At 43.7% G+C, this 25,688-nt stretch overlaps 1 protein-coding gene across 4 annotated transcripts in view; it reads right to left on the bottom strand.

Annotated features, from left to right (window-relative positions):
• Positions 1-25,688, bottom strand: part of armc3 (armadillo repeat containing 3) — a 68,432-nt gene that overhangs the window by 2,837 nt on the left and 39,907 nt on the right. For 3 of the 4 annotated variants that reach the window (XM_033015550.1, XM_033015574.1, XM_033015565.1), the window contains 4 exons: positions 24,895-25,063; positions 23,809-23,909; positions 20,851-20,958; positions 4,224-4,421 (listed from right to left, as the gene is read on the bottom strand). In XM_033015550.1, the coding sequence (XP_032871441.1) occupies positions 4,224-4,421; positions 20,851-20,958; positions 23,809-23,909; positions 24,895-25,063 (576 nt within the window). Of the gene's footprint in view, positions 1-4,223; positions 4,424-20,850; positions 20,959-23,808; positions 23,910-24,894; positions 25,064-25,688 lie in introns of all 4 variants that reach the window. The other variant, XM_033015558.1, reaches the window with a different exon arrangement.

Genomic DNA, 25,688 nt, shown 5'->3' with positions numbered 1-25,688 from the left:
ACAGAGACAACGAAATGCATTTAGCATCTCCCTGGAAGAGCGACATAGCAAATGATTTGAATAAATAATAATAAGTGATAATAAGTGTCCGGGGGGCGGGGGGGTGATTGGCAGTCACCGAGGTACGTAGGAGCTCCCGAAGTGCCACAGGCTTCTGCATTACTCCAGCAGCAGGCCTGGCTTGCCCACAGTGGAATTGGGAACCCGCCTAGAGTGGGAGGATCATCTCCTGCACACTCCTGAAGACTGGGATCCGGAGAGGAGGGTAGAAAGAGTCGGCGATGGCAGAGGATGCTGGACAAAGGCCCAGTAAGAAGAACCAGGGTTTTAACTTCTGCGCCCTCAAGGGGCAGAGGCAGACATACAAAGTAGAACCAATAAGGCTAGGGTGGTGTTTAACATGCTCAGGAAGATCTGGAGCTCAAAACACATCTCAATCAACACCAAAATTCGCATCTTTAACTGAAATGTGAAACAGGTGTAAACACTGTAAAAACAGTAGTAAACACTGGCCAGTCCATCATATGCTCTGACCTTCCTTCCATCGAGGGGATTTATCGCAGTCGCTGCCTCAAAAAGGCTGGCAGTATCATCAAAGACCCACACCATCCTGGCCACACACTCATCTCCCTGCTACCTTCAGGTCTGAAGACTGCAACAACCAGGTTCAGGAATAGCTACTTCCCCACAGCCATCAGGCTATTAAACCTGGCTCGGACAAAACTTTGATTATTAATAACCAATTATCTGTTATTTGCACTTCATCAGTTTATTTATTCATGTGTGCATATATTTATATTATAGTATATGGACACACTGATCTGTTTTGTAGTAAATGCCTGCTATGTTCTGTGTGCTGAAGCAAAGCAAGAATTTCATTGTCCTATCAGGGACACATGACAATAAAATCATTTGAACTTGAGGTGATGCTGTATGGATCAGAGACATGGAAAACAACAAAACACACTACAGACAGGCTGCAAACATTCATTAACACCTGCCTTAGGAGAATACTTAACATCTGGTGGAGAGACAAAGTAAGCAATGTGGACCTGTGGAAAGGAACAAGCCAGGAGCCCATTGACTTACGAATTCGAAGGAGAAATTGGAGTTGGATTGGACACACCCTCAGGAAACCTGCCACAAACATCACCCGGCAAGCCCTGAAATGGAACACCACAAGGAAAAAGGAAAAGAGGTCGCCCCAGGAACAGCTGGAGAAGAGGTGTCCAAACAGAAATGTCTGAGAGTGGGTTCAACTGGGGAGATCTCGAAAGAACTGCCAACAACTGAGTGAGGTGGAGGACATTTGTTAATGGCCTATGCTCCCTGGAGGGGCAAAGGGCTTAAGAAGAAATAAGAAGAAGCCCTCAAGGTTGGTTGCGGAAGGCGCCTTCAGGGCAAGAACGCTGAATCATGGAGACTCTTGCGTATGGAGTCAGTGGGCTGTTTTTATGCATTCTGTACTTAATCGGGAATTGTACTTATATTTGTAAAACTGCCGCTGACTATTCACAATCTTGTTGGTATATTTCACATAATAAGCTTCAAATCACATGTTGCCTCTTTCCACTTTGTACTTGAACCCGTCTCAGCTCACCACTGCTGAAACACTCAATTATATCTTTATTAATTCTGGAGTTAATCATTCCAACGTACTCTCTCATTTTACCTGCCATAAATTTGAGCATCTGATAACCAATATATTTCCTTTATACAGTATGTATAACCTTGAACATAACCTTTTATGTATTTTCTTACAGCAAAGAAACGGCTTTCAGGCTCTCCCAACATCCATATTCCCTGATATTTCCCCGACACAAGAAAATCTATGAAAGCTGATCGTGGGATAAATTTTGGGTAAGTTACTGGAATAACCCTGCTGGTCTTTTTCTGAATTATTCTACATTGACCTTTATGTAGATCTAGGAGATTGTATGGGGCCTTGATTTAATATTCCATCCAATAATTGGGACCTCTGATATTGTAGCATTCCCTCAGTAGTGCACAAGACTGTCCACTTGGATTTTCATTGTTGAACCTGTGGTTGCCATTGCACCTACATTCTTTTGTCAACTCGAGTTTACCCAATGAGCCAAATTGACACTAAGGCGATAGGCCAGGCAATAATAGGCTTAAACAACCTGGTAAGTGGTAGGAAATCTTTTAGGATTGACAATTTGGGACAATGTTAATTGGGATTTGATAAAGAAAGGTCTAACAAATGGATTTGTTTAAAAGCTTGGTACAGTTGGCATTTTATACACTTACTTTCATAAGATGTTCAGTAAAATGTCATATAATAAACACATTAGCAAAATTAGACCACAAGGGATTAAAGGCACAGTTGCGGCATGAATACAAAATAGAATCCAGAGAGGAGAGATGAGCGGTTGTTCTCAGATTAAGGCATACCGTGGTATTTCCCTGGAGTCCGTCTCAGTATCATTATTCCTTTTGATTATATCAATGACCTGGTCTTGGGCGATCAGGGAATACTTTAAAAGCTTGGTAATTTTGGTAGCAAGAATGAGAAGAGACAATAAGAATTAAATAGTATGATTATAAAGGATTAGGGTTAGACAGACATTTGTGTATGTACACATTTTTTTTTAAGTGATAGGGCAGGTGAGAAGGCTGATGGAAAAACAATAGTGATCCTTGCCCTTAGAACTTACGATAAACTTTTTAAAAGTTTTGGTTAGGTCTCTCTGCTATACTATGTTCAATTTTAGGCACCACAATTTAGAGGCACTGTCAACACCTTATGGATGTTGCGTAACAAAAGTACATGAATAAAACATTGTAACTGGAGTAACCAGAGGTGTTCTTAAAGTAGGAAAGGTCGTGAAGAGATGTATAAGTATATATACACCATCATGAATGCTTCTGATTGAGTAAGGAAGGGAAGATTGTTTTAATTACCAGGGTGGCCAACATAGATAAAAGGTGATTGTCAAAAGAAGAAAAGGTGGCATTTTTTACAAATCCTAACCGTGGTTTTCAATGCACTGCCTGAAAGAGAGAAGAAAATAGATTGAATATAGAATTCAGACGTGCCCTGGTTAAATATGTGAAAGAAAAGAAAAAAAACAGGATTGAAAGAAAAGTGCAAAAGTGTAGGATTAATTGGAAAATGCCGCCAGACACAGTAATGATTGGTCAATGACCTTCCTTTGCTTTCAGACAGGTGTGAATGTGAAACGATTAAAGATAAAATATTTGCCAATATCATATAAGCAGCCATGGCATCGTTAAACCTCACATGGTCAGTATTTATTTTTGTCAAAATACTAGCAGCAAAGTTTTAGATATTTTAATGGTTGCGGAGAAGGATGGGTGTCAGTTAGGGGACCATATCCAGAGAAAGGAAGTGTAGATGGGGGAGGCTGTTAGCAGCTGCGATAAGGGTGGAATCTGAGCCAGGTGATGTGAAAATAGCCTTGGTGATAATATGGACGGATGGTCCAAAATTTAATCTATGATAAAGTTCAATAGAAACCTTTTACCATCAAAGACAAGAAGCAGGTTTATAAGAGCATGATCATCCAATTAATTCCCTACCAAGAGTCAAGTATTGTACTGTCTTTGAAATACATTGGTATTGCTTCATCATTGTTGATTCTCATCCTTTGAATTTACTTCCAAACAAAACTGTGGGATTATCCTCACCACAAACACTGAAGAAAGTTGAAGAAGATCAATTAGCAATGAACAATAATTTCTGGCTATGCTAACGATGCCTGAGCGCAAGAAAATGAATAAATAGAAAAGGAAAATTGATTGGAGTGATTCAAATTTGAAGATTAAATAATTCAATAAGCATGAATTTGCGAGGCTAGAACATTGGCGAAGACTTTGGTGAGGAAGGGGAGATGGGAACTGGTGCAGTAGTTTGCAAAGATGGAAGTATTGGGGATGTTTTGAGGGCAGAGGAATGATATCAGGATTGAAGGATAAGGGAGCAGTACTTAAGAACAAAAGGCTGCGGTACCAGAGCACAAAATGTTATCATCATCAGCTGACATTGAAGGAAGGAGAGTTGATTATCAATAGTTCAGGCAGAAGGCGTAGGTGGCTGTCATGGATGTGATGATTTTGCAGAAAGAATTAATGGAAATAGTGAGAAACACGAAATCTAGGGCTGGAGGGAGTGATGTGCAATTTTGCCAGATAATGACCAAGGAAAGGAAGCAGAATGGATCTTACTGTGCAATACTTACAATGCAAGGGATACCATTTGATCTCGTGTGCTGGGAAGTTGTAAAATATTTCTTGTGATTTCACCGATGTAAGAATCAAATGTTACATCGTAAGGTGCTTCCCAGGGTTTGTTTTTCTCTTCCTCCTCAGCTTTGAGTTGCAGCATTTCTCCCTCTTTCATTTTTTCTTCTTCTTTTTTTCCTCTACTCCTTCCTTTACTGTACATTTTAAAAAAAATAAAGCTCATTAAAAATGAGGACAAAAACACTGACATTCTTTCACTTATGTGATAGCACTCCACCAACATCTTTTTATGTATTAATTTCCCAAGGTGTGGGCATCACTGACAAGGTTTAGTACTTATTGTTCACTCATTACCTTTCCTTTTAACCAAGTGGCTTTCTGGGCTATTTCAGAGGACATTTTCACAGCCAAACACATTGCTGTGGGTCTGGAGTTACATATGTACTGGACTGAATACGAATGGCAGATTTCCTTCCCTAAGGAACATCAGTCTCCAGTATAGGTCACTGAATGACACAGGCAGGCCTCATGTGCTTTCAATTCTTACTAACCTGCCAAGAAAAATGCTGTAGGTGAACCTAATAGAATCAACAAGAAATTTCACTATAAATTTGAAATTACCTCACTCTTGTTTGATCCCTATGCAACAAACTGCTATTTAAAGAGTTCCCTGTGTAACACTATTGTACTTTACTATATTTTTAATACATTTTTAACTCAGGAAGCAAGTATTGCCCGTAAGGCATGTATTTATTTCCTATTCTTCTAACCCTGGAATAGCGAAATAATTATCACATTATGGGATTTTCAATTGCGACTGAGGGCTTCTAACTAATTAAAGGCACAAACATGCTGCGGTGATGGTGGGGATGTGGTGGAGGAGGGCAGGGAGGTGGATTGGACGACCCTTCAGTGTGTTGCTGATACACATCATGCAAATGGTAAACCCTGCGGTCATGGTATGCTGGTGGTGAATGGTGATACATTTAGGCAAATGGATGACTAACCAAATAAGCATGTTACTTTGGCCTGAACGACACTGAGCTTCTGGAATACTGTCACAGTTGTACCCATTGAGACATCGCAGAATGGTCCATCACACTTGTCATGTAGGTGATGGTAGGATTTTGGGGAGTCACGTGGTAAGTCACTTCCAGAGAAAACCCAGCACTGTAATAGCAGTGGAATTTGTATGTCTGGTGTAGATGTCTGGTGCGGATAGGCTACTGGTGATTGGTAAAAAAAACTGGATGGAGGCCAAAGCTTTCAGAGGATGATCAAGAATTGGCACTTTTAGGAGTAAGTTTTACGTGTGACAGAATAAAGCTGTCATTTTAAAAATTAACAGAGATTATCATCACACAGAATATATAAATTTATCTTATAGGCCGACTCAGAAATGATAGTCCTAGTTCAGTAAATCTCATGTTGTGAATAATGATTCATTGTGAATTTAATTTGGAAAATATTCTTTCTGACTAACAAAATGGATTCAGAAAACCCGACAATTTGTGGCAACATTTTCAATTAAAACTAACAAATCTCTTTTGGTATAGTTTGCAAGAAATTGCAATAAATAGTTTAGTTAAGTTTAGAGATACAGTGTGGAACCAGGCTCTTCGGCGCATCGAGCCCGCACCAACCAGCGATCATCCATACACTAGTTCTATCCGACACACTAGGGACAATTTACAGAAGCCAATTAACCTACAAACCTGTACGTCTTTGGAATGTTCAATGTAAAATGCTCAATCTCTTTCCTTTACGATAATTCTTAAAACCTAGCTCTTTGACCAAGATTTTTATCATGATATTCAGCTTGCACCAACATTCCCATTCACAGAAAAAAAAGAAAAGTTGCTATGTACAGGGCAAATAATAGTTAGGTGACAAAAATGTTCCTTCTACCATATTAGAATGATTGTATGCAACTACCTGTTTTTAACATAGGCAGTAAACAAACATTCAGAACAACTCTCAACATTTCCTTTGAATCCCAATCAAAACTTGAGAATACTACTGTATTATGCCTATAACTAGTCAGATAGTACACAGCAAAACATAACAGAACTGCTCTGCTGGAGTTAGATAAAATAATGAGTAACTGGACACACTTTTGTCAATTATTAAATTTGTTACACAATAGTATCTTTTCAATTTTACTAAAGCAGGACATATTTAATTTGTTTCCAATAGGTCGGTAGATTATTTTCTGACTGCCCCTTCCCTCAACAGTTATTGCAGATTGGTATTGAGAAACACAGGAACTAAGAGAAAATCTGAGATTCGTGTATAATTCATATACAATGTGAAATCTAATCAATGTGAGACTATTATCTGAATGGTGGCCGATTAGGAAAAGGGGAGATGCAACGAGACCTGGGTGTCATGGTACACCAGTCATTAAAAGTAGGTGCAGCAGGCAGTGAAGAAAGCGAATGGTATGTTAGCATTCATAGCAAAAGGATTTGAGTATAGGAGCAGGGAGGTTCTTCTGCAGTTGTACAGGGTCTTGGTGAGACCACACCTGGAGTATTGAATACAGTTTTGGTCTCCTAATCTGAGGAAAGACATTCTTGCCATAGAGGGAGTACAGAGAAGGTTCACCAGACTGATTCCTGGGATGTCAGGACTTTCATATGAAGAAAGACTGGATAGACTCGGCTTGTACTCGCTAGAATTTAGAAGATTGAGGGGGGATCTTATAGAAACCTACAAAATTCTTAAGGGGTTGGACAGGCTAGATGCAGGAAGATTGTTCCCAATGTTGGGAAAGTCCAGAACAAGGGGTCACAGTTTAAGGATAAGGGGGAAATCATTTAGGACCGAGATGAGGAAAACATTTTTCATACAGAGAGTGGTGAATCTCTGGAATTCTCTGCCACAGAAGGTAGTTGAGGCTAGTTCATTGGCTATATTTAAGAGGGAGTTAGATGTGGCCCTTGTGGCTAAAGGGATCAGGGGGTATGGAGAGAAGGCAGGTACAGGATACTGAATTGGATGATCAGCCATGATCACAGTGAATGGCGGTGCAGGCTCGAAGGCCCTGCACCTATTTTCTATGTTTCTAACTGGTTATGAACTTACTTTCAGCTTACAACCAGCAGTATGAATATTTATTTCTCTAACTTCAAGTAACCCTTGCATCCGCTCTCTCTATCTCACAGCTATCTCTATCTCTATCTCTATCTCTCTATATCACCATTTTATATCTCTTGTTTCCCTTTCCCTTTACTCAATCTGAAGAAGGGTCCCCATCCGAAACGTCACCTATTCCTTTTCTCCAGAGATGCTGTCTGATTCGCTGAAATACTCCAGCATTTGTGTCTATCTTTAATTAGTAACCAACTAGGCTATAGCTACTGAGTTGGTAGAGGATTGAGGTATTTGAGTCTGGATACTTGGAAATGTTTCCAAACACCTTTCAAACACTGTAGCAAATTTGCACAGCTAACAGAGCTGTTGCCTCACAGGTCCAGCAAATTGGATTCTGTCTTGCCCTGAAGTGCCCTCTGTATGGAATTTACATGTTCTCCGATGTTCCGGTTACCTCCCACACCCCAAAGCTGTGCAGATTGGTATCAAAAGACTACAGTAAATTTCCATTAGAGCATTGGTGAATTTGAATCCAAGGGAATTGATGGGAATGTGGAAAGAAAAAGGTCAGATTAGTGTACATGAGCATTTGATAGTTTGATAATTTGCATGAAAGCAGGGAGTCAAAGAGGCTGTCTCCATGCTGTTTGTCTCGATGACAATTTGCATTGGAAATTTTAGGGACCGATATGACAACTAAATATCTGTCCTTAACTGTCTTCCTTAACTGTGGCTGTCCTTAATAATATAGTTGATAAGGTTCTCCACCATGTCTTTCTTATTTCCCAGAATTCAACAGCTCTTCCCAGCTAGAGCAAGGATAGGGTTCCTCTTATTCTCGACATCAATTGCCCTAACAACCTCTTTCAAGACAATCCAATGGATCTTTCTACATATTTTTCCCACCTTCAGCAGTATTCCACCACCAAACGTGCTCCCCTCTGCACCTTTCAGCTGTGAGAGAATAGGCTAAGGAGCAGATAGTGCAGAGAAAGCAGGGACTCTGCAGAAGGTTGGGACTGGTTGGGAGAGTGGGCTGGGAAGTGGCAGACGGAATATAATGTAGCAAAGTGTGGGATCTTGCATTTTGGTAGTAGGAATAAAGGCATTACTATTTTCTAATGAGGGGAGAATCCAGAAATCAGAGGCCGGGGGGGGGGGGGGATAAGCAGCCCGGGTGGCTGCGAGCGGCCGCCGGGCCGGACAGAGGAACCGGCCGCCACCTCAGCGCCTTCTGCCAAACCCCGCTCACCTCTGGCAGCTCTCCGTCTAAAAACCTCTCTCCTGCCGGTCGCTGGCCTCACTCATGTCAGCTGCTTCCCGCAAATCCTTAAATTCCGACAGCGCGATTGAGGTTACTCGGCTGTGGGAATTTAAGGATTTGCAGGAAGCGGCTGACATGAACGAGCGGCGGGTGAGAGATGTTCAGACAGTGTGCTGGACCACATTCTGTTTACATGTATTAATGCCACCTGCTGGATATTCAGGTTCATACAGCTTTGAGTTACCTTTCCTGTTATACAGGAAGTTATCATAAACTAGTCCAGCTCAGAGAGGGCACCTCATGGTGTTTAGACAGTGTAATTCTCAGTGTGTAATCTATTGCCATCCTACCCCACCAGTTTGTTAGATGCAATGTCTGTGAATAATTATGTTTGTTAACAACATCTTTATATGCTATAAACGTTATTGAGCAGGATTGTTATTATTAACACAATTAAGAATGTTTCATGTACCCTGGCTGGTTTCTCACATAGCAGCACTGTATTTGGTGGTGGCATCATAGTTTATGTTCCTATAACAAGTGTATAACATAACTAAATATGCTGTTTCCTTTTCTGCTTGTATGTTACAGTTTCACAGTTGAATACAGTAAAGCATCAACGACATCTCGTGTCTACGGGTTAATTGTTTAACTTGCTAGATAGCTGGATAGGAACATTCAGCGAGTCCAGAATAGTGAAAAGACAGCACCACAACAAGCTGTGCTACAGGGTGGTTCACGTCATCACATTGTCCGTCCACACCTCAACGCCATGGCAACAAGCAACCAAGACAACGCTTCACAGAATGAAGCCAAGTCTCTCAGCGTTCGTTCTTACCGCTCTGCAGCCAGTTCCAGTGCCAGCATGGCCGCCCTTAAAGCACGGGCTGAAGCAAAAGCAGCGAAAGCCAGAGCAGCATTCGCTCAGAGAGAGATAGATATGAAGGTCGAGGCTGCGCGGATGCAGGCAGAGATGATGGTCGAGGCTACGCGGATGCAGGCGACCTTAGAGGCCTTGCAGCAAGAAAAAGAGATGAAAGCAGCCATTGCAGAGCCCGACACCATAGAAGCAGGTTTATTAGCAGAACAAGGGCCACGTAATAGATCACCAAGCCCTGTTCATCTTCAAAACCAACACGAGCGTACTCTGGACTACGTCATAGAGCAAGCCAGCATAAAGTCAAGCCAACATGTCACCGATTATGATATCGAGAGGGGTAGCATACTATTTGGCCCGTTCATCTGACCAAATCTAATCTGGCCAGTTCATTTCATAGTCACAATCCCAGTAATGTGCAAGGAAACATGGAGCCTAAATTTGAGGACAATAAACCAACTTCAACCTTTCTGCATGGCGGCTTTATCAATTATCCTCGAGCCACCAACAATATCAATCCCACCACCATAGACCTCGCCAGATACCTCGCCCACAGCCAGCTTGTTACAACGGAATTGACGGCCAAGAATTACTGGGCTTCTTCCTCCTTCCAAATCGCCATAGCAGGCCTGGGCCTTTCACCCGGAGAAGAGCTAGATCTTTTGATAAAATGGCTTGGAAAATAATCCTCGGAGCAGGCAACAAGAATTAAGGCTGTCAACATCAGGAATCCATAAGCAGGTTTAAGGATGGCTTGGCAGAGGCTCTCCCCCCAATTCGTCCCTTGAACAAGTGTTGTCATTCAATTAGATGACAACTGATTCAACTTTTCCCTGTGCTCACGTTTTTCCCACCACCTCTGCACCTGCCATCACCCTTCATCCCCCCACCCATTCAGTAATTCAGAATAAAGGAGACTAGGAAGCCTTGGGTAAATTGAATTGTTACCGTTTTTATTTTTATTTTTTATTTTTATGGAGAGAACAATCTGCGCATGCGCGGTTTAAGTTTTTTTTAAAAAGCGACTGACTGCCTACCCTGAGTAATTACTCATGGCACGTGCCTGGTCTAGGACTAGAGGTCATAGCCTCAGAATTAAAGAACGTTCGTTTAGGAAGGACATGAGGAGAGATTTACTTAGCCAGAGGGTGGTGAATATGTGAATTATTTGCTACAGAAGGCTGTGGAGGCCAAGTCAATGGATATTTTTAAGGCAGTAGATAGATTCTTGATTAGTACAGGTGTCAAGGGCTATTAATAATTTTAATAAGGCAAACCTCAAAAAAGTTATGCCTAACTTCCGCCAACACATCACGTGTCACCAGGGGGAAAGAACTTTGGACCACTGCTACACATCGTTCAGGAAAGGATACAAGGCCGTTTCTCTTCCTCCTTTTTGAAAATCTGACCACGCTGCCATTTTCCTGCTGCCAGAGTATAAACAACGGATAGTACGGGCAGCGGCAGTGACAAAGAAAGTAAAGCGGTGGTCTGACCATTCAGTGGCCATGTTTCAGGATGCACTGAGTAATGTCGACTGGAATATGTTCCAATCAATTTCTAGAGACGTCAGTGAGTTTGCGGAAGCTGTCACGGACTTCATAGGAACAATAACCGGCAACATCTTCCCCACGGTAAGGGTTAGCCTCTTTCCTAATCAAAACCCTGGGTGGACAGGTCCATTTGCGTTGCTTTGAATGTTCGCACCGCTGCTTACAACTCCGGCCTGGCATCCGGCAACATAGATAACTACAAGGCAGAGTCCTACAGACTGTGAAGGGCGGTGAAGGACGCACAAAGGAGGTGCAGGGACAGGATGGAGTCGCAGATGGAGCAGCATGTCACCAGACGCCTATGGCAGGGGCTACGGACTGTAACAAATTAACAGAGCAGCCACCCCTCAACCGGTAGTGCCGGCGCCTCCTTGGCTGATCACCTGAACTATTTTTATGCATGATTTGAGGCGTGCAACAACACCCCTAGCTCGCCGGCTAACAACAACATCGTCAGCGCGTTGGTTAGCGAGGCTGGAGTGAGGTACACTGCTGGGGATGTGCACACATTCTCGGTGTCCGAACATGACCTGAGGAGGGCTCTGAGGCGTGTGACCACAAGGAAAGCTGTAGGCCCAGATGGTTTATCTGGGAGAGTACTAAAGTCTTGTGCTAATCAGCTAGCTCCAGTGTTCACCACAATATTCAACCTCTCCCTGGCCACGTCCGTGGTCCCTGCCTGCTTCAAGACATCCACTAATGTACCAGTGCCGAAGAATGCCTCTCCAGCCTGCTTGAATGACTACCGACCGGTGGCCCTCACCTCAGTGGTCATGAAATGCTTCAAGAGGCTGATCAAGAACTACATCTGCGCCTTCCTCCCTCGCACCATGGATCCACTGCAGTTCGCATACCGTCCAAACAGATCCACAGATGATGCGGTCTCCCAGGTTCTGCACATCACCCTCTCTCACCTTGACAGCCAGGAGGGGGGCGATGTGAGGATGCGGTTCATTGACTTCAGTTCAGTGTTCAACACCATAGTCCCGACCAGTCTTACTGATAAACTGCTGGAACTGGGACTGAACACTCCCGTGTGCCTGGGTCCTGGACTTTCTGACCACCAGACCCCAGATGGTCAAGATGGGGAGACATACCTCCATCCCCCTCACCAGGATCCCCCCAGGGTTGCGTCCTCACCCCCTACTGTACTCCATATACACACATGACTGTGTGGCCAGGTTCAGCTCCAACTCCATCATCAAGTTTGCTGATGACACAATGGTGGTTGGTGGGCCTGATCTCCAATAATGATGAGAAGGCCTACATGGAGGGGGTGGCTGACCTGGCACTCTGGTGTCAGAACAACAGCTTCCTCTTGAATGTCACTAAAACTAAGGAGCTGATTGTGGACTTTAGAAAGGGACAACAGCCGAGGACTTACACGCCACTGGGGATAAATGGGACTACTGTGGATTGGGTAAGCAGCTTTAAATATCTGGGAGTCCACATCACAGAGGATCTTACATGGAACACACACTGCCGCACTGGTGAGAAAGGCAAGGCAGCGCCTTTACCACCTCAGGCAGCTGAGGAAATTCAGAGTCTCTCTGAGGATTCTTCAATCCTTCTACTCTGGTGCTGTAGAAAGTATCCTGACCAGAAACATCTCGATCTGGTTTGACAACAGCTCTGCCCAGGACAGGAAGGCTCTGCAGAGAGTAGTGCGTTCGGTCGAACGCACCATGGGAACTACACTCCCCCCCCCCCCCCCTTGCAGGACCTATACACCAGGAGGTGCAGATCCAGAGCCAGCAAGATCATGAAGGACCCCTACCACCCCAGCAACGGACTGTTCCAGCTGCTACGGTCAGGCAAGCGCCTCCGCTGTCACACTGCGAAAACAGAGAGGATGAAATGGAGTTTCTTCAAGTCAAGTCAAGTTTATTCATCACATACACATACGAGATGTGCAGTGAAATGAAAAGTGCCAATGCTCGCGAATTGTGCAAAAAACAAACAAACTACCAACAGAATGGAACATAATCACATATTCACATATTACATATTTGTGGGAGGGAGGGAAGAAAAAGGAAAAAAACAGCAATTTAAAAAAGATACCCCACAACAGTAGAATGGTTCAGTAAAGTTAGTCCCTGGTGAGATAGGGGTTTACAGTCCTAATGGCCTCTGGGAAGAAACTCCTTCTCAACCTCTCCATTCTCACCGCATGGCAACGGAGGCGTTTGCCTGACCGTAGCAGCTGAAACAGTCCGTTGCTGGGGTGGAAGGGGTCTCCCATGATCTTGTTGGCTCTGGAGTTGCACCTCCTGATATATAGTTCCTGCAGGGGGGCGAGTGTAGTTCCCATAGTGCGTTGGCCGAACACACTACTCTCTGCAGAGCCTTCTTGCCTGTGCAGAGCAGTTCCCAAATCAAATCGTGATATTTCCGAACAAGACGCTTTCCACAGCCGCTGAGTAGAAGCACTGGAGGATCCTCGGAGACACTCTGAATTTCCTCAATTGCCTGAGGTGGTAAAGGCACTGCCTTGCCTTACTCACGAGTGCTGCAGCGTGTGATGTCCATGTCATATCCTCAGAGATGTGGACTCCCACGTATTTAAAACAGCTCACCCTATCCACAGGATCCCCATTTATCCTCAATGGTGTGTACGTCCTCGGATGATGTGCCCTCCTAAAGTCCATGATCAGCTCCTTAGTTTTTTTGATATTCAAGAGGAGGCTGTTGTCCTAACACCAGAGTGCCAGATCAGCCACCTCCTTCTCATCGTTATCTGAGATCAGGCCCACCACCACAGTGTCATCAGCAAACTTGATTATCGAGTTGGAACTGAACCTGGCCCCACAGTCATGTGTGTACAGGGAGTACAGTAGGGGGCTGAGGACGCAACCCTGGGGGGATCCTGTGCTCAGGGTGAAGGATTTTGATGTATTTCCCCCCATTTTGACTACCTGGGGCCTGGTGGTGAGAAAGTCCAGGACCCAGGCACACGGGGGTGTTGAGCCCCAATTCCAGCAGCTTCTCAGCAAGTCTGGTGGGGACTATCGTGTTGAAGGCTGAACTGTGGTCTATGAACAGCATCCTTACATAGCTCCCCTTCTGGCTGTCAAGATGAGAGAGGCCATCAAGACTGTAATCCCACAATCCCACAGGCCATCAGGACTGTAAACTCTGATGTCACCGGGGTGTAATTTTACTTCGGAGTCACGTGAGTGACTACGTGAAGAACCCGCTCAGTGCGCAGGCGCGGCATTACGCCAGCAGTGCAACAGCGGCTGCCACGGGAGTTAGGCTCTCCCGCTACAGAATGAACCGGACCGTCAGGTGAGTATCCTGAGGTCGGGTTTTCTTTTACAGGTGAGCCTTTTTCTGCTTGTGTTTTTTACAGGCAGAGAAAAAGGCTCTGGAACAAAACTGTCCCCCGTTCAAGGAGGAACGTTTTCCGTCGGGGAGGGGGGCAGCAACAGGCGGTAGGAGCGACCCGGTGTTCCGTAATTCCCCGACACCGTGCCGAGGCCAGCCCGCTAATACCTGAGCAGCGGGCTGGATGCATAGCCACTCGAGAGGCATCCGGCAGGTGTTCCCGATGTCGGACGGGACGTCTCTCCACCCGCACGGGGGGAGAGAGAGCCGCTGGAGCGGCTCACGGAGCAGGTGCCTGCGAGACGCGCTGCTTGAGGGGCGCTCTCGCTACTACAAGGCACAAAAGCTCCAGAAGAAGGCGGTAGGAACAATTACCGGGCGCTCCGCTATCCCCATCACCGCGCCGAACCCAGTCCCGCTAGTGCCTGAACTGCGGGCTGGATGTCTAGCCATCCGAACAGGCATCCGGCCGGTGGCGTCCGATTCGTCGGACGGGGACATGTCTCCACCTAAATGGAGGAGAGACAGCCGCCTGAGCTGCATCCAACAGCTATTGGAGCAGCTCCAGCGAGATGCGCAGAAAGAGCGCTCTCGCGGAGGGAGGTCAGGCACCCCCTCCACAGTGTTTCATGCACTGCCCTCTGCTCCCTCATTACTGGAGGCTAGCATTGGTGACCAGGGCTGGGCTGGTCTGGAACAGGGGCAGGCGGACGAATTCGGGAGTATGCCAGGGGTGCAGGAACATGAAGAGCTGTTGGGTGTGATGGACCGCTTGTAGCAACCCCACGGGCTGGAGCACCGCTGGAACCAAGAATGGCGGCCAGCATCAACCATTACTGGAAAAGGTGCTCGCTGAGGTGCTGAAACAACACACAGCACCAGAAAACTGTGAGGCCCTCAAAGTAAAAAGTGTCAACAGCCAAATCTGGGGGCATGTGGGTCACACATCCGGACCCAAGAACTCAAGCTACAGCGGATCCTAAGGCTCCTGACGTCGGCCATCACAGCATTTGCTCGTCCCGTGGAGACCACGGAGATGGATACCTGCCAGCAGGATGTGCTGGCATTAATGTGTACCACACAATTTGAGATCAACAATCTCCGGAGGGAAACATAAGACCTGCCCTCAATCCCAAATTTGCTGGCTTGTGTAAAGCCCCAGCTGCGGAGACGGACGCACTGCTATTTGGGAAAGATTTCAATAAAAAACTGAAGGAGATGCAGGAAGCATCAAAAACCTTTGGCCTAATGAGGGGAGGCCCCGGGACGAGCAAACCAAGACCTCCGATACCCAAGCGGCAGCACCCCACGGCATCCACCAGTCGACGTCCGCAATATGGGACTGGTGAACGCTTGGGGTCCGCACATTATCCCCAAAGATCTTTTTAGATCAGGGCCCGCAGCGGACCCTCTGGAAAATGCGCCTCCCCCCAACATCGCCAGCACGTCAGAACAAAATCTTCAGGAAAATGAAGAAACAGAATCGCCAATAACCATGGAGGTAGGTGGGTCTGGTCCCTACCAGCATATAGAGAATAAGGGTGCTTTATTAACAGGGGGGAGATTACACTTGTTTAAAGAAGCATGGGGTATGGTCACGAGTGACAAGTATATACTCAACAGCATTAGTGGATATAAAATACAATTCATGTCAGAAAAAACGCCGCCAGTTCAACAATGGCCCCAAAGGGTATTTCTCCCTTCGTCAAAGAGAAACGTGAGGGACAAGCTGAACTGGTGAGACTTATCACAAAGGAGGTCATCGAAAAGACCAAACATGAACCTTTGGAATTTGTATCGAATATATTCACTAAAACCAAAAAAGATGGTGGCTGTCGCATCATCATTGACTTAACATCACTAAACAAATTTGTTAAGTATATACATTTCAAAATGGAGACTTATGTTACTGCCAAACAACTGAATTCCAAAGGACACTTCATGGCAAGCATTTATCTTAAAGATGCCTACTATCTAGTACCCATATACAAGGATCATCGCAGATACCTAAAATTTATCTGGATGGTACAAAGCATTGCCCTATGGGCTAACTTCAGCCCAAGATTATTCACCAAAATATTGAACCCAGCCATGGCAATACTAAGAAAACAAAAACATATTGTCATGGCATATCTGGAGGATATTCTGATAGTAGGGAAAACGATGGAATTGGCTGTGGCAGCAGTATCAGCTACAAAACAGCTCCTCGAAACTCTGGGGTTCGTCCTACATCCAGATAAATCTAAGTTGAAGCCATCCACTATCATGGACTACCTGGGCTTCACAATTAACTCAGTCCATATGACTGTTACCTTGCCAAAGGCAAAAATGGTTGAATTAGCACAATCATGCAACAAATTAATGGTCAACGAGCGACCAACTATTCGACAAGTAGCAAGAGTAATTGGGGAAATGGTAGCAGCATTTCCGGCTACACAATTCGGACTTTTGCACTATCAAAAAATTTACAGAGAGCAAAGGTACGGGCAATAAAACGACATACAGGTCACTATGATCGTGTCATGAACTTACCCACTGAAGCAATATCAGAGCTACAGTGGTGGGCAGAAAACGTTTGGCATAGTTTCAGCCCTATCTTTATCACTATCCCTACTTTAGTTATTCAAACAGATGCCAGTGCTCAAGGCTGGGGAGCGACTAACTCCATATCCAGCACAAGTGGTAGATGGACTAACCTAGAGTCATCATTACTACTTACACTGGGCATTAACTATCTAGAGATATTGGGCGCCTTTTATGGTTTAAAAGCATATGTATCTAATATGCAGCACTTGCATGTTTGGTTACAAATTGATAAATACTACGGTGATGGCTTATATTAACCATATGGGTGGCATAAAATCATTATCATGCGACAAATTGGTCAACATGATTTGGCAATGGTGTGTCGAAAGACATATTTGGCTATCAGCTACTTACCTACCAGGTAAGCTAAACACCCATGCCATGAGAAAATTAAACGCCTGGGTTGCAAGTTTGAACAGACCTTACCTGGAACTGGGATTGTCCAAACAAACCATCACCACCATGTCGGCATCCCTTCGAACATCCACCAAGAGGCAGTACTTAACCAGCATCAAAAAAGGGAGAAGTACTGGCAGGAAACAGGGACAACATACGCAACAGCTACAGCCACCAACATACTGGAGTTCCTGGCCTATCTACACCACGATGTAGGGATCAGCTACAGTGCCATCAACACAGCGCAGAGTGCTCTTTCTGCTTATCTCAAACCAGCGCCAGGACAACAGGCGATGGGATCCCATCCACTGGTGGTAAAACTGATGAAGGGCATTTACAATATCAAGCCCTAAGCCCAGGTATACCCATATTTGGGATATCAGTGTGGTCCTGACATATCTCAGGGAATGGCCACCAGCCAGATCCCCCGGCCTCGAGCAAGCTACACTAAAGACGCTCATGTTGATGGCACTTGTATCCGCTCAGAGGGTCCAGTCACTACACCTATTGCGACTGGACAACATGATCACAGCTCCAGACCAGATTTGTCGTTATCCAGCGACTGGTCAAACAGAGCAGACCAGGAACACCTAATCCAGTCGTGGCTTACCCACCAGAACCACGGTTATGTGCCATGACCCACCTACTATCCTACATAGACACAACCAGAATATTCGAGGGAGATGAAAAGCCTTGTGGGTCAGTCACAAAAACCTTATGGTGGGGTACGAGCCAAACCATTGCGAGATGGCTCAAGCAGGTGCTAGAAACTGCTGGGATAAACACTAACATGTACAAATTTTATGCCACCAGGGCAGCATCCATGTCGACGGCTAAAGAATGGACATGCCTATAGACCACATCCTGGCTACAGCAGGATGGTGGGAAGGGAAAAGACCATTCAGAAATTTTATAATAAGCCGTTGGCAAAACCTGGTTTATTTGCAGTAAAGATTTACGAACTGCAAATATTTAATTTAAGCCCAGGGGAGCAACTTAATTCTTTGTTGTTATTGTTTAAAAAATACCATTGTGTTTTTCTACAAATAGACTCATTGGTTCATTACGATAACACTTCCTCCCTCAAGAACTTCGGCAGTGAGTGAAATGAAACTGTTACACGGTTTGAAATCACAGAGCTTTGAAATCTTCACGTAGTCACTCACGTGACTCCGAAGTAAAATAGTAAGATTAAACGAGAACTTACCAGTTTGAAGTTTGATCTGTATTTTATGAGGAGTTACGATGAGGGTATTACGTGCCCTCCGCTCCCACCCTCATTATATGGATCAAACTAATAAATTGATGTCTCCTTATCTTTACTATGTTTACTTCAAAATAACTGTCTATCTGTGATTCCACACCGCTGCTTGGAAGTATGCCGCGCCTGCGCACTGAGCGGGTTCTTCACGTAATACCCTCATCGTAACTCCTCATAAAATACAGATCAAACTTCAAGCTGGTAAGTTCTCGTTTAATCTTACTATTACTGCTGAGTCTTTAAAAAAAAAATGTAAATACTGGTTCTGTTCTGTTGTTTTGCACAATCCCGCAGCCATTGTCACTTTCATTTCACTGTACATCTTGTAAGTGTATGTGACAAATAAACTTAACTTGACTTGACTATGGGGAGAAGGCAGGACAATGGGGTTAGGAGGGAGATCGATCAGCCGTGATTGAATGGCAGAGTAGACTTGATGGGCTGAATGACTTAATTCTGCTCCTATCATTTATAACCTTATTGTCTTATAATCTATGCTTCAGAACTAACTATATTTCTGGCTCTGCATCTCCAATATAGTTAGAATACTGATGGTTGCCTATCAGCATAGGTGATGTGAATATAAACAAAAAGTGCTGGAGTAACTCAGCGGGACAGGCAGCATTTCTGGAGAGAAGGAATGGGTGATGTTTCGGGTCGAGAAAAATGGCTTAAGTACGTTCTGTTTATAAAAAGCACAACAAATCCCATCAGACTAATTAATTCCCAATCAGTCTACTTTCAATTGTCAATGGAAGTAAAGGAATGTCATCAACAATACTTTCAAGTGACAACATTCTCCAGTAACCTGCTTGTTAATGTCTAGTTTGGATCTCACCAAGATCAGTCAGCTCTAATGTTATGCACTAAAATTCTGTATGCATCTATTCAATTTTGATAGATAGATAGATAGATAGATATAATTTATTGCCACACAACCAGGGTCGGTGGAATTTTGGGTTGTCAGCAGCAGTACAATAATAAAGAACACACAATAAAACTGTAACACAAACATCCACCACAGCATTCATCACCGTGGTGGAAGGCACAAAAATTTGGCCAGTCCTCCTCCATTTCCCCCCCCCGTGTACAGGACCAGAGTCCAGAGTCAGTCCAGGATCGGCTCTTCCTCACCGGAGACCGCGGCTTTAAGTTGTTGTAGGCCGCAGGCCGGCGGTCGAGATTTAAAGTCCCCGCCGCAGCCAGAAGCACCGTAGACTGCAGGGCCGGCGGTCGAAGCTCCCCTCCAGGGGTGATGGTAAGTCCATGCCGGCCCCGCGGTAGAAGTTGGCCGCAGGCCGGCAGTGGTGGCTTCTTCTTCCCCCGGGTCCCCCACGAGGGATCCCGGGCTGTAGACGCCGCACCAGCTGGAGCTCTGCAGACCGCGGCTTCAGGCTGCGACTTCAGGCTGCCGGCTGCCCCAGGCCAGCGAAACGGAGCGCTCCCCTCCAGCGAGGGCTTACCCGCTCCACGCCGAGAGTCCACGCTGCGACCGCCGCTGAAGCCCCGGGCACGTCTCCGGGAAAGGCCGCGCCGATCCTTGATGTTAGGCCACGGGGGAGGCGACCTGGAAAAAGTCGCCTCTCCATGGAGGAGGCGACCGAAGCGGTTTCCTCCTCACCCCCCCACACCACCCCCCACACAAAACACACGAAGGAACATTAAATACATACTTTAAAACATACTAAAAAATAAAATAAAAAGTTGAAAAAACTGACGCGCTGCTGACATGGCTGCACACAGAGGAGCGCCCCCCCTCAATACTTGATGTGGAAATCCACCCTAATTTGCAATGAATTGCGCTGGATTTTGCTTAAACTGGTTTGTGCAATATGTTTGCCCAGCTTTCCTCACATTCCCCATCCCGCTGCATGAACCTCGTGGTCACATTTAGCCTTTGTGGTGCAAAGATCCAATTGAGCCAATCTGTGCTCAAGTGGTAACTGAGTCTCAGATGACAGATCAGGTGCCCTTGGCACAAGCCATCTGATGACCATACTGACAGTATTTATATCTCTGAAGTTTAAAGTCTAGAGTAATCCATTAAAAAAACAAGAGTATCTTGTACTTAGTGGCAACATAATCATCATTGACATCTTGATCAGTGAATCCAGTTTGGCAGTTATGAATTTTTTGAAGCTAGGTCCTATAAATTTAGATTATCCTCCCAAAAATCTTGATAAAATTAAAGTTCCATTACCATTCATTTAAAGATAACATTTAAACATCTGCAGAAAAATAAGTAATAAGAGGAAAGACAGACCTTGATGATTTATCTCGACTGCTCAATCTGCTGGGAACATTGCGGCCACTGGCAGTTGCTAGAACCTCAACAACTTTGTCATCAGCTGATGTTATTGCCATTTGGATTCTGCAAAATAAGTTACAAAATTCTGTAACATCTATCTGCACAGAATGAAAGGAAAAGAAGCAGCAAATATATTTTATTTAAAAATGTTTCGAATTTTGAAAAAATGTAATTTCAGAAGAAAATTTCACATCCTGCATGTTTTCCCACATTGTAAAGATGTTCATTTCTCAAATCAAAATCTTTTTATTTAGTTTTCAAGACATAACAAGGTGCAAAGTTGTCCATTTGTTACAGACAGAGTGTATGAAAAGAATAAATAAAAAACAACTTATGCCAACATATAACAAGAAAATGACAATAAAAGAAAAATAAGATACCAAAAATAATCCCCCCCCCCAGTCACTGCCAGTGAGCATTTGCAAATATCAGCCTGTCACAGCAATAATCCCCGATAAATGAATGGGTAGACTGTTAATGTTAAATGCTTGATGATCAAGCATTTACAAAGTCTGGAATGCATTTAAAAAAGCTCCCCACGCTTTCTGAAACCTTCCATTTGAATGTTGAAGTGTGTACCTAATTTTCTCGAACTTTAGGCAGGACATAATATCTGTCAGCCATTGTGTATGAGTGGGCGGGGTAGGTTCTGTCCACCTGAGCAGGATTGTTCGCCGAGCCAGAAGAGAAGCAAAAGATATAGTGCGTCGTTTATCTGCAGTTAATCTAACCTCCTCACCAGTGACCCCAAAAAGAGCGATTAGAGGCTTTGGTTCCAATTTGATGTTTAACACCTGAGATAATGTATGAAAGACCTCTAGCCAGAACTTGTTAAGGCTGGGGCATGACCAATACATATGGATAAGAGAGGCTTCAGAAATTTGACATTTAACACAGAATGGACTAACCTCAGGGTAAAAAGTAGATAATTTGGCTTTTGAGATATGGACCCTATGTACCACTTTGAATTGAATCAGACAATGACGAGCACATAGAGAGGTGGAATTAACCAGATCAAGAATGGAACTCCATGTATCTTCTGAGGGAGAGGAGCCCAAGTCTTCCTCCCATGCTGCCTTGAGCTTGCCCATGGACAAGATGTTCATTTCTAATATTTATCATCAAATACCATGTAATAACCAAATAATTATTATGACTAAGTATCGTGTAATTATACTTACATAATAAGTAAAATTATTATGTTTACTTATATTAAGTAAACACTAATTATTTATACTTAAATAAAACATACTAATTATTTATATTTAAATAAAACATTGAAAGGAGAATCAATGATATGTGTAAGAAAGTACTACAGATGCTGGTTTAAATCAAAGATAGACACAAAAAGCTGGAGTAACTCAGCCGGACAGGCAGCATCTCTGGAGAGAAGGAATGGGTGACGTTAAGGGTCGAGACCCTTCTTCAGACTGGTTAGGGAGTGTTCCTTTTGATCGGCGAGTGCTTTTAGCGTGATACATTCTGGCTATTCATAAATTATCAAAAAAATTGCTAAATTTATCAAATAAATTATACTGCAATTCCAAATAAGTATATTGGCATCAGAGAGAAAAAAAAATTAGTATATTGGTTTATTATTGTCATGTTATCTGAGATACACCAAAAAGATTTTTGTTTGTGTGGCATCCTACTAAATTAGGTAATACTATACTTGAATACACACAAGTGCAACTGGTAGAACAAAAATATCATAGTGCAGGTTATAGTTTTTAGCATTGTACCAGAACAGTTCCAGAGAAAAAGTTTAATGAGGAAGTTTGGAAGATTGGGACCACACTATCTTATGGGAGAACCATGCAGAAGTCTGATAACAGAGAGAAAAAAAGGTATTCCTGAGTCTGTTGGTACGTGTTATCCAGATGTTCCAACGATATGTGTAGGAACAAGGAGATAGCATCTGCCATGGACTTGATGCGACAGTAAGGGAACAGCAGTGAATCAAGGCTGTGTGGAAGACTGGTGTTAGTGTGTGCCATGACTAGCCTCTCGAAGCACTTCAGGATGTGAAGGTCAGAGCCATTAGACAATTGTCATGAAGGCACGTTACCTTGCTTTTCTTTGGTACAGGCTTGATAGTGGTCGACTTAAAGCATAGGGGATCCTCAAAATGAAGTAGGGAAAGATTAAAGATATCCCTGAATCCTCCTGCCAGCTAGTCGGTGCAAGTCCTGAGGATGTGGCTGGGGACTCCATCCGAACCAATTCCTTTCTGCGGGTTCAAGCTTAGAATCTGACATCTGATGGTCTTCTTTATTGCCATAACAATTCTATGATTCTATGGGGACTTCAATAATCAGATTCTTAGCTGGAATTTCCCTTTCTTGATGTCACTGTAGTGTACATAGAACAGGACAGCACAGGAACAGGCCAGCAACCAGACTGTACATTATACTCCAAATGTGGCCTAACCAATATGCTATTGAGCTACATCATAACTTTCTGACTCAAATACTCAATGCCCCGAACAATGCAGGCAAGCGTATTATACACCTTCCGTACCATTCTACCTACTTGCATTACCACTTTCATGGAGCCCAAGATCACTTTGTACATTGATGCTGTTGAGGATGTTATCATTAACTGTATACTTTCCCCTTACGTTTGACCTCCTAAAGTGCAGCATCTCACCTTGCTGGCTTTAAACTCCATCTGCCATTTCTCTGTCCATTAAATGTTACTTATTAAATAGGGGGGTGGGGGGTGGGGCATACAGAGAGGAAGGAATCGGCACTTTCTCTACTCACTGTTAATTCAGTAAAAATATGTGAAAGTAGATAAAACCTTAAACACCCATCGATCCAAACCCATAAGGTCCTTTAATATATTAAATGTCAAGCAACAATTTGTCATTTGCAAATTAAATTGTAAATACTAAGATGAAATGCAACTTACTCGTTTGTTTTTTTTGCGTTAATTAAAAGTATTGGCCGGTGCTGGTTTAAGTCTTGATTACTGAATTCTTCAAGAGTGAAGATTTTCTCATTTGGTTTTGGCTATAATGATAAATATTTCAGTTAGCTAAATCTTGATGTGCAATACTCCATGGTTTTTACTTTTTTTAAAGTTTAGTTTAGAGATACAGCGTGGAAACAGGCCCTTCGGCCCACCGGGTCCATACCGACCAGCGATCCCTGCACACTATCACTATCTCCACACACTCGGGACAATCTTTATATTTACCAAGCCAATTAACCTACAAACCTGTACGTCTTTGGAGTGTGGGAGGAAAGCGAAGATCTCGGGGAAAACCCACACGGGTCACAGGGAGAACGTACAAACTCCGTACAGACAGTACCCCTAGTCGGGATCGAACCCGGATCTCCGGCACTGCAAGGCAGCAGCTCTACCGCTGTGCCACCATGACCGCCCTTATATTGGCTAAGGGAGACATCACCCTATCTGAGCATGAAGACATCATTAAATATGTTGATAAATTAGCCAGGTGTACTTGGGTTTTAGGATAATGATGAGTCAGAGCACATGATTGAATGGTGTCAGAACAACAATCCTGCTCTGAACATTAGCAAGGCCAAGGAGCTGATTGTCGACTTCAACAATGTACGGACCTTGTATATCATGAAAATACAAAGCAATGTGCATTTTCAACAAGAGAAACCTCCCTTTTACATTCAATGGCTTCACCACAATCTGTGCGTACCATTTACCAGCTGCAGTAACCACCAAAACTTCACAAACTCAAACTTTACCATTTTGAAGGATGAGCACTGAAGGTCAATGTGATGTCCCCTCAAGTTGCCTTCCAAGTCATTAATGCAGCAGCAGGTCTAAGTGGTGGGTCATCATCATCTTTTCCAAACAATTAGGTGTGCTCAGTAAATTGTGGCCTTTTAATAAAACCTCATTTCACATGAATGAGTAAATAAATTATACCCAGAGAATCCAGTTGCCTATTATTTATTTACGTGATTGTTAATTAGCCAAAAGTGATATGGATATACAAGGTAATATATTTTTTACCCGACCAGGATCATAGAAACCATCCCCAATGATGTCGTTCGATGACAAGTATCCATTTAGAATATATTTGAGAGATGCATTATGGTCAAGTAGTCTGCTCACAGCTACTTCACTAAAATTATTCCGGCGACTTGAAGACTGATTTATTTCTTGCAGAATTTCCAGTGCCCTGTAGAATAATAGTAATGTTATAGCCACTCGCAAGAATATATAAAATACATATATAAAATACTGATTATGAAGGTTGTCTCTACTGATTGTATCTGATATTCACCCTAATTTAAAATATAGCAGGTTTATCCGATTAAAATTAAGAATTTCAAGTACAATAAATAGCAACTCTAGAGATACAGAATAACTCAGTGAATAATTTTCACACAGAGAGTGGTGAATCTCTGGAATTCTCTGCCAGAAGGTAGTTGAGGCCAGTTCATTGGCTATATTTAAGAGGGAGTTAGATGTGGCCCTTGTGGCTAAAGGGATCAGAGGGTATGGAGAGAAGGCAGGTACAGGATACTGAGTTGGATGATCAGCCATGATCATATTGAATGGCGGTGCAGGCTCGAAGGGCCGAATGGCCTACTCCTGCACCTATTGTCTATGTTTCTAACTCACTGGGTTATACCCGTACATTGTGTTTTTTTTAATGTTTTATCTGTAAACCAGCATCTGCGGTTTCGTGGTCTGCCTTTTACAAATCTATTCTGGCTCTTTTTGATTACTTCATCTTTTCCATGTGCCAGTTAATTTCTTATCCTGATTATTATTTCTAAAATGTTACCGACTGGCAACTT

Source organism: Amblyraja radiata, chromosome 2, assembly GCF_010909765.2.
Source record: "Amblyraja radiata isolate CabotCenter1 chromosome 2, sAmbRad1.1.pri, whole genome shotgun sequence".
In the NCBI taxonomy this organism is placed as follows: Eukaryota; Metazoa; Chordata; class Chondrichthyes; order Rajiformes; family Rajidae; genus Amblyraja; species Amblyraja radiata.
This window is presented reverse-complemented; position numbering and strand designations above follow the sequence as displayed.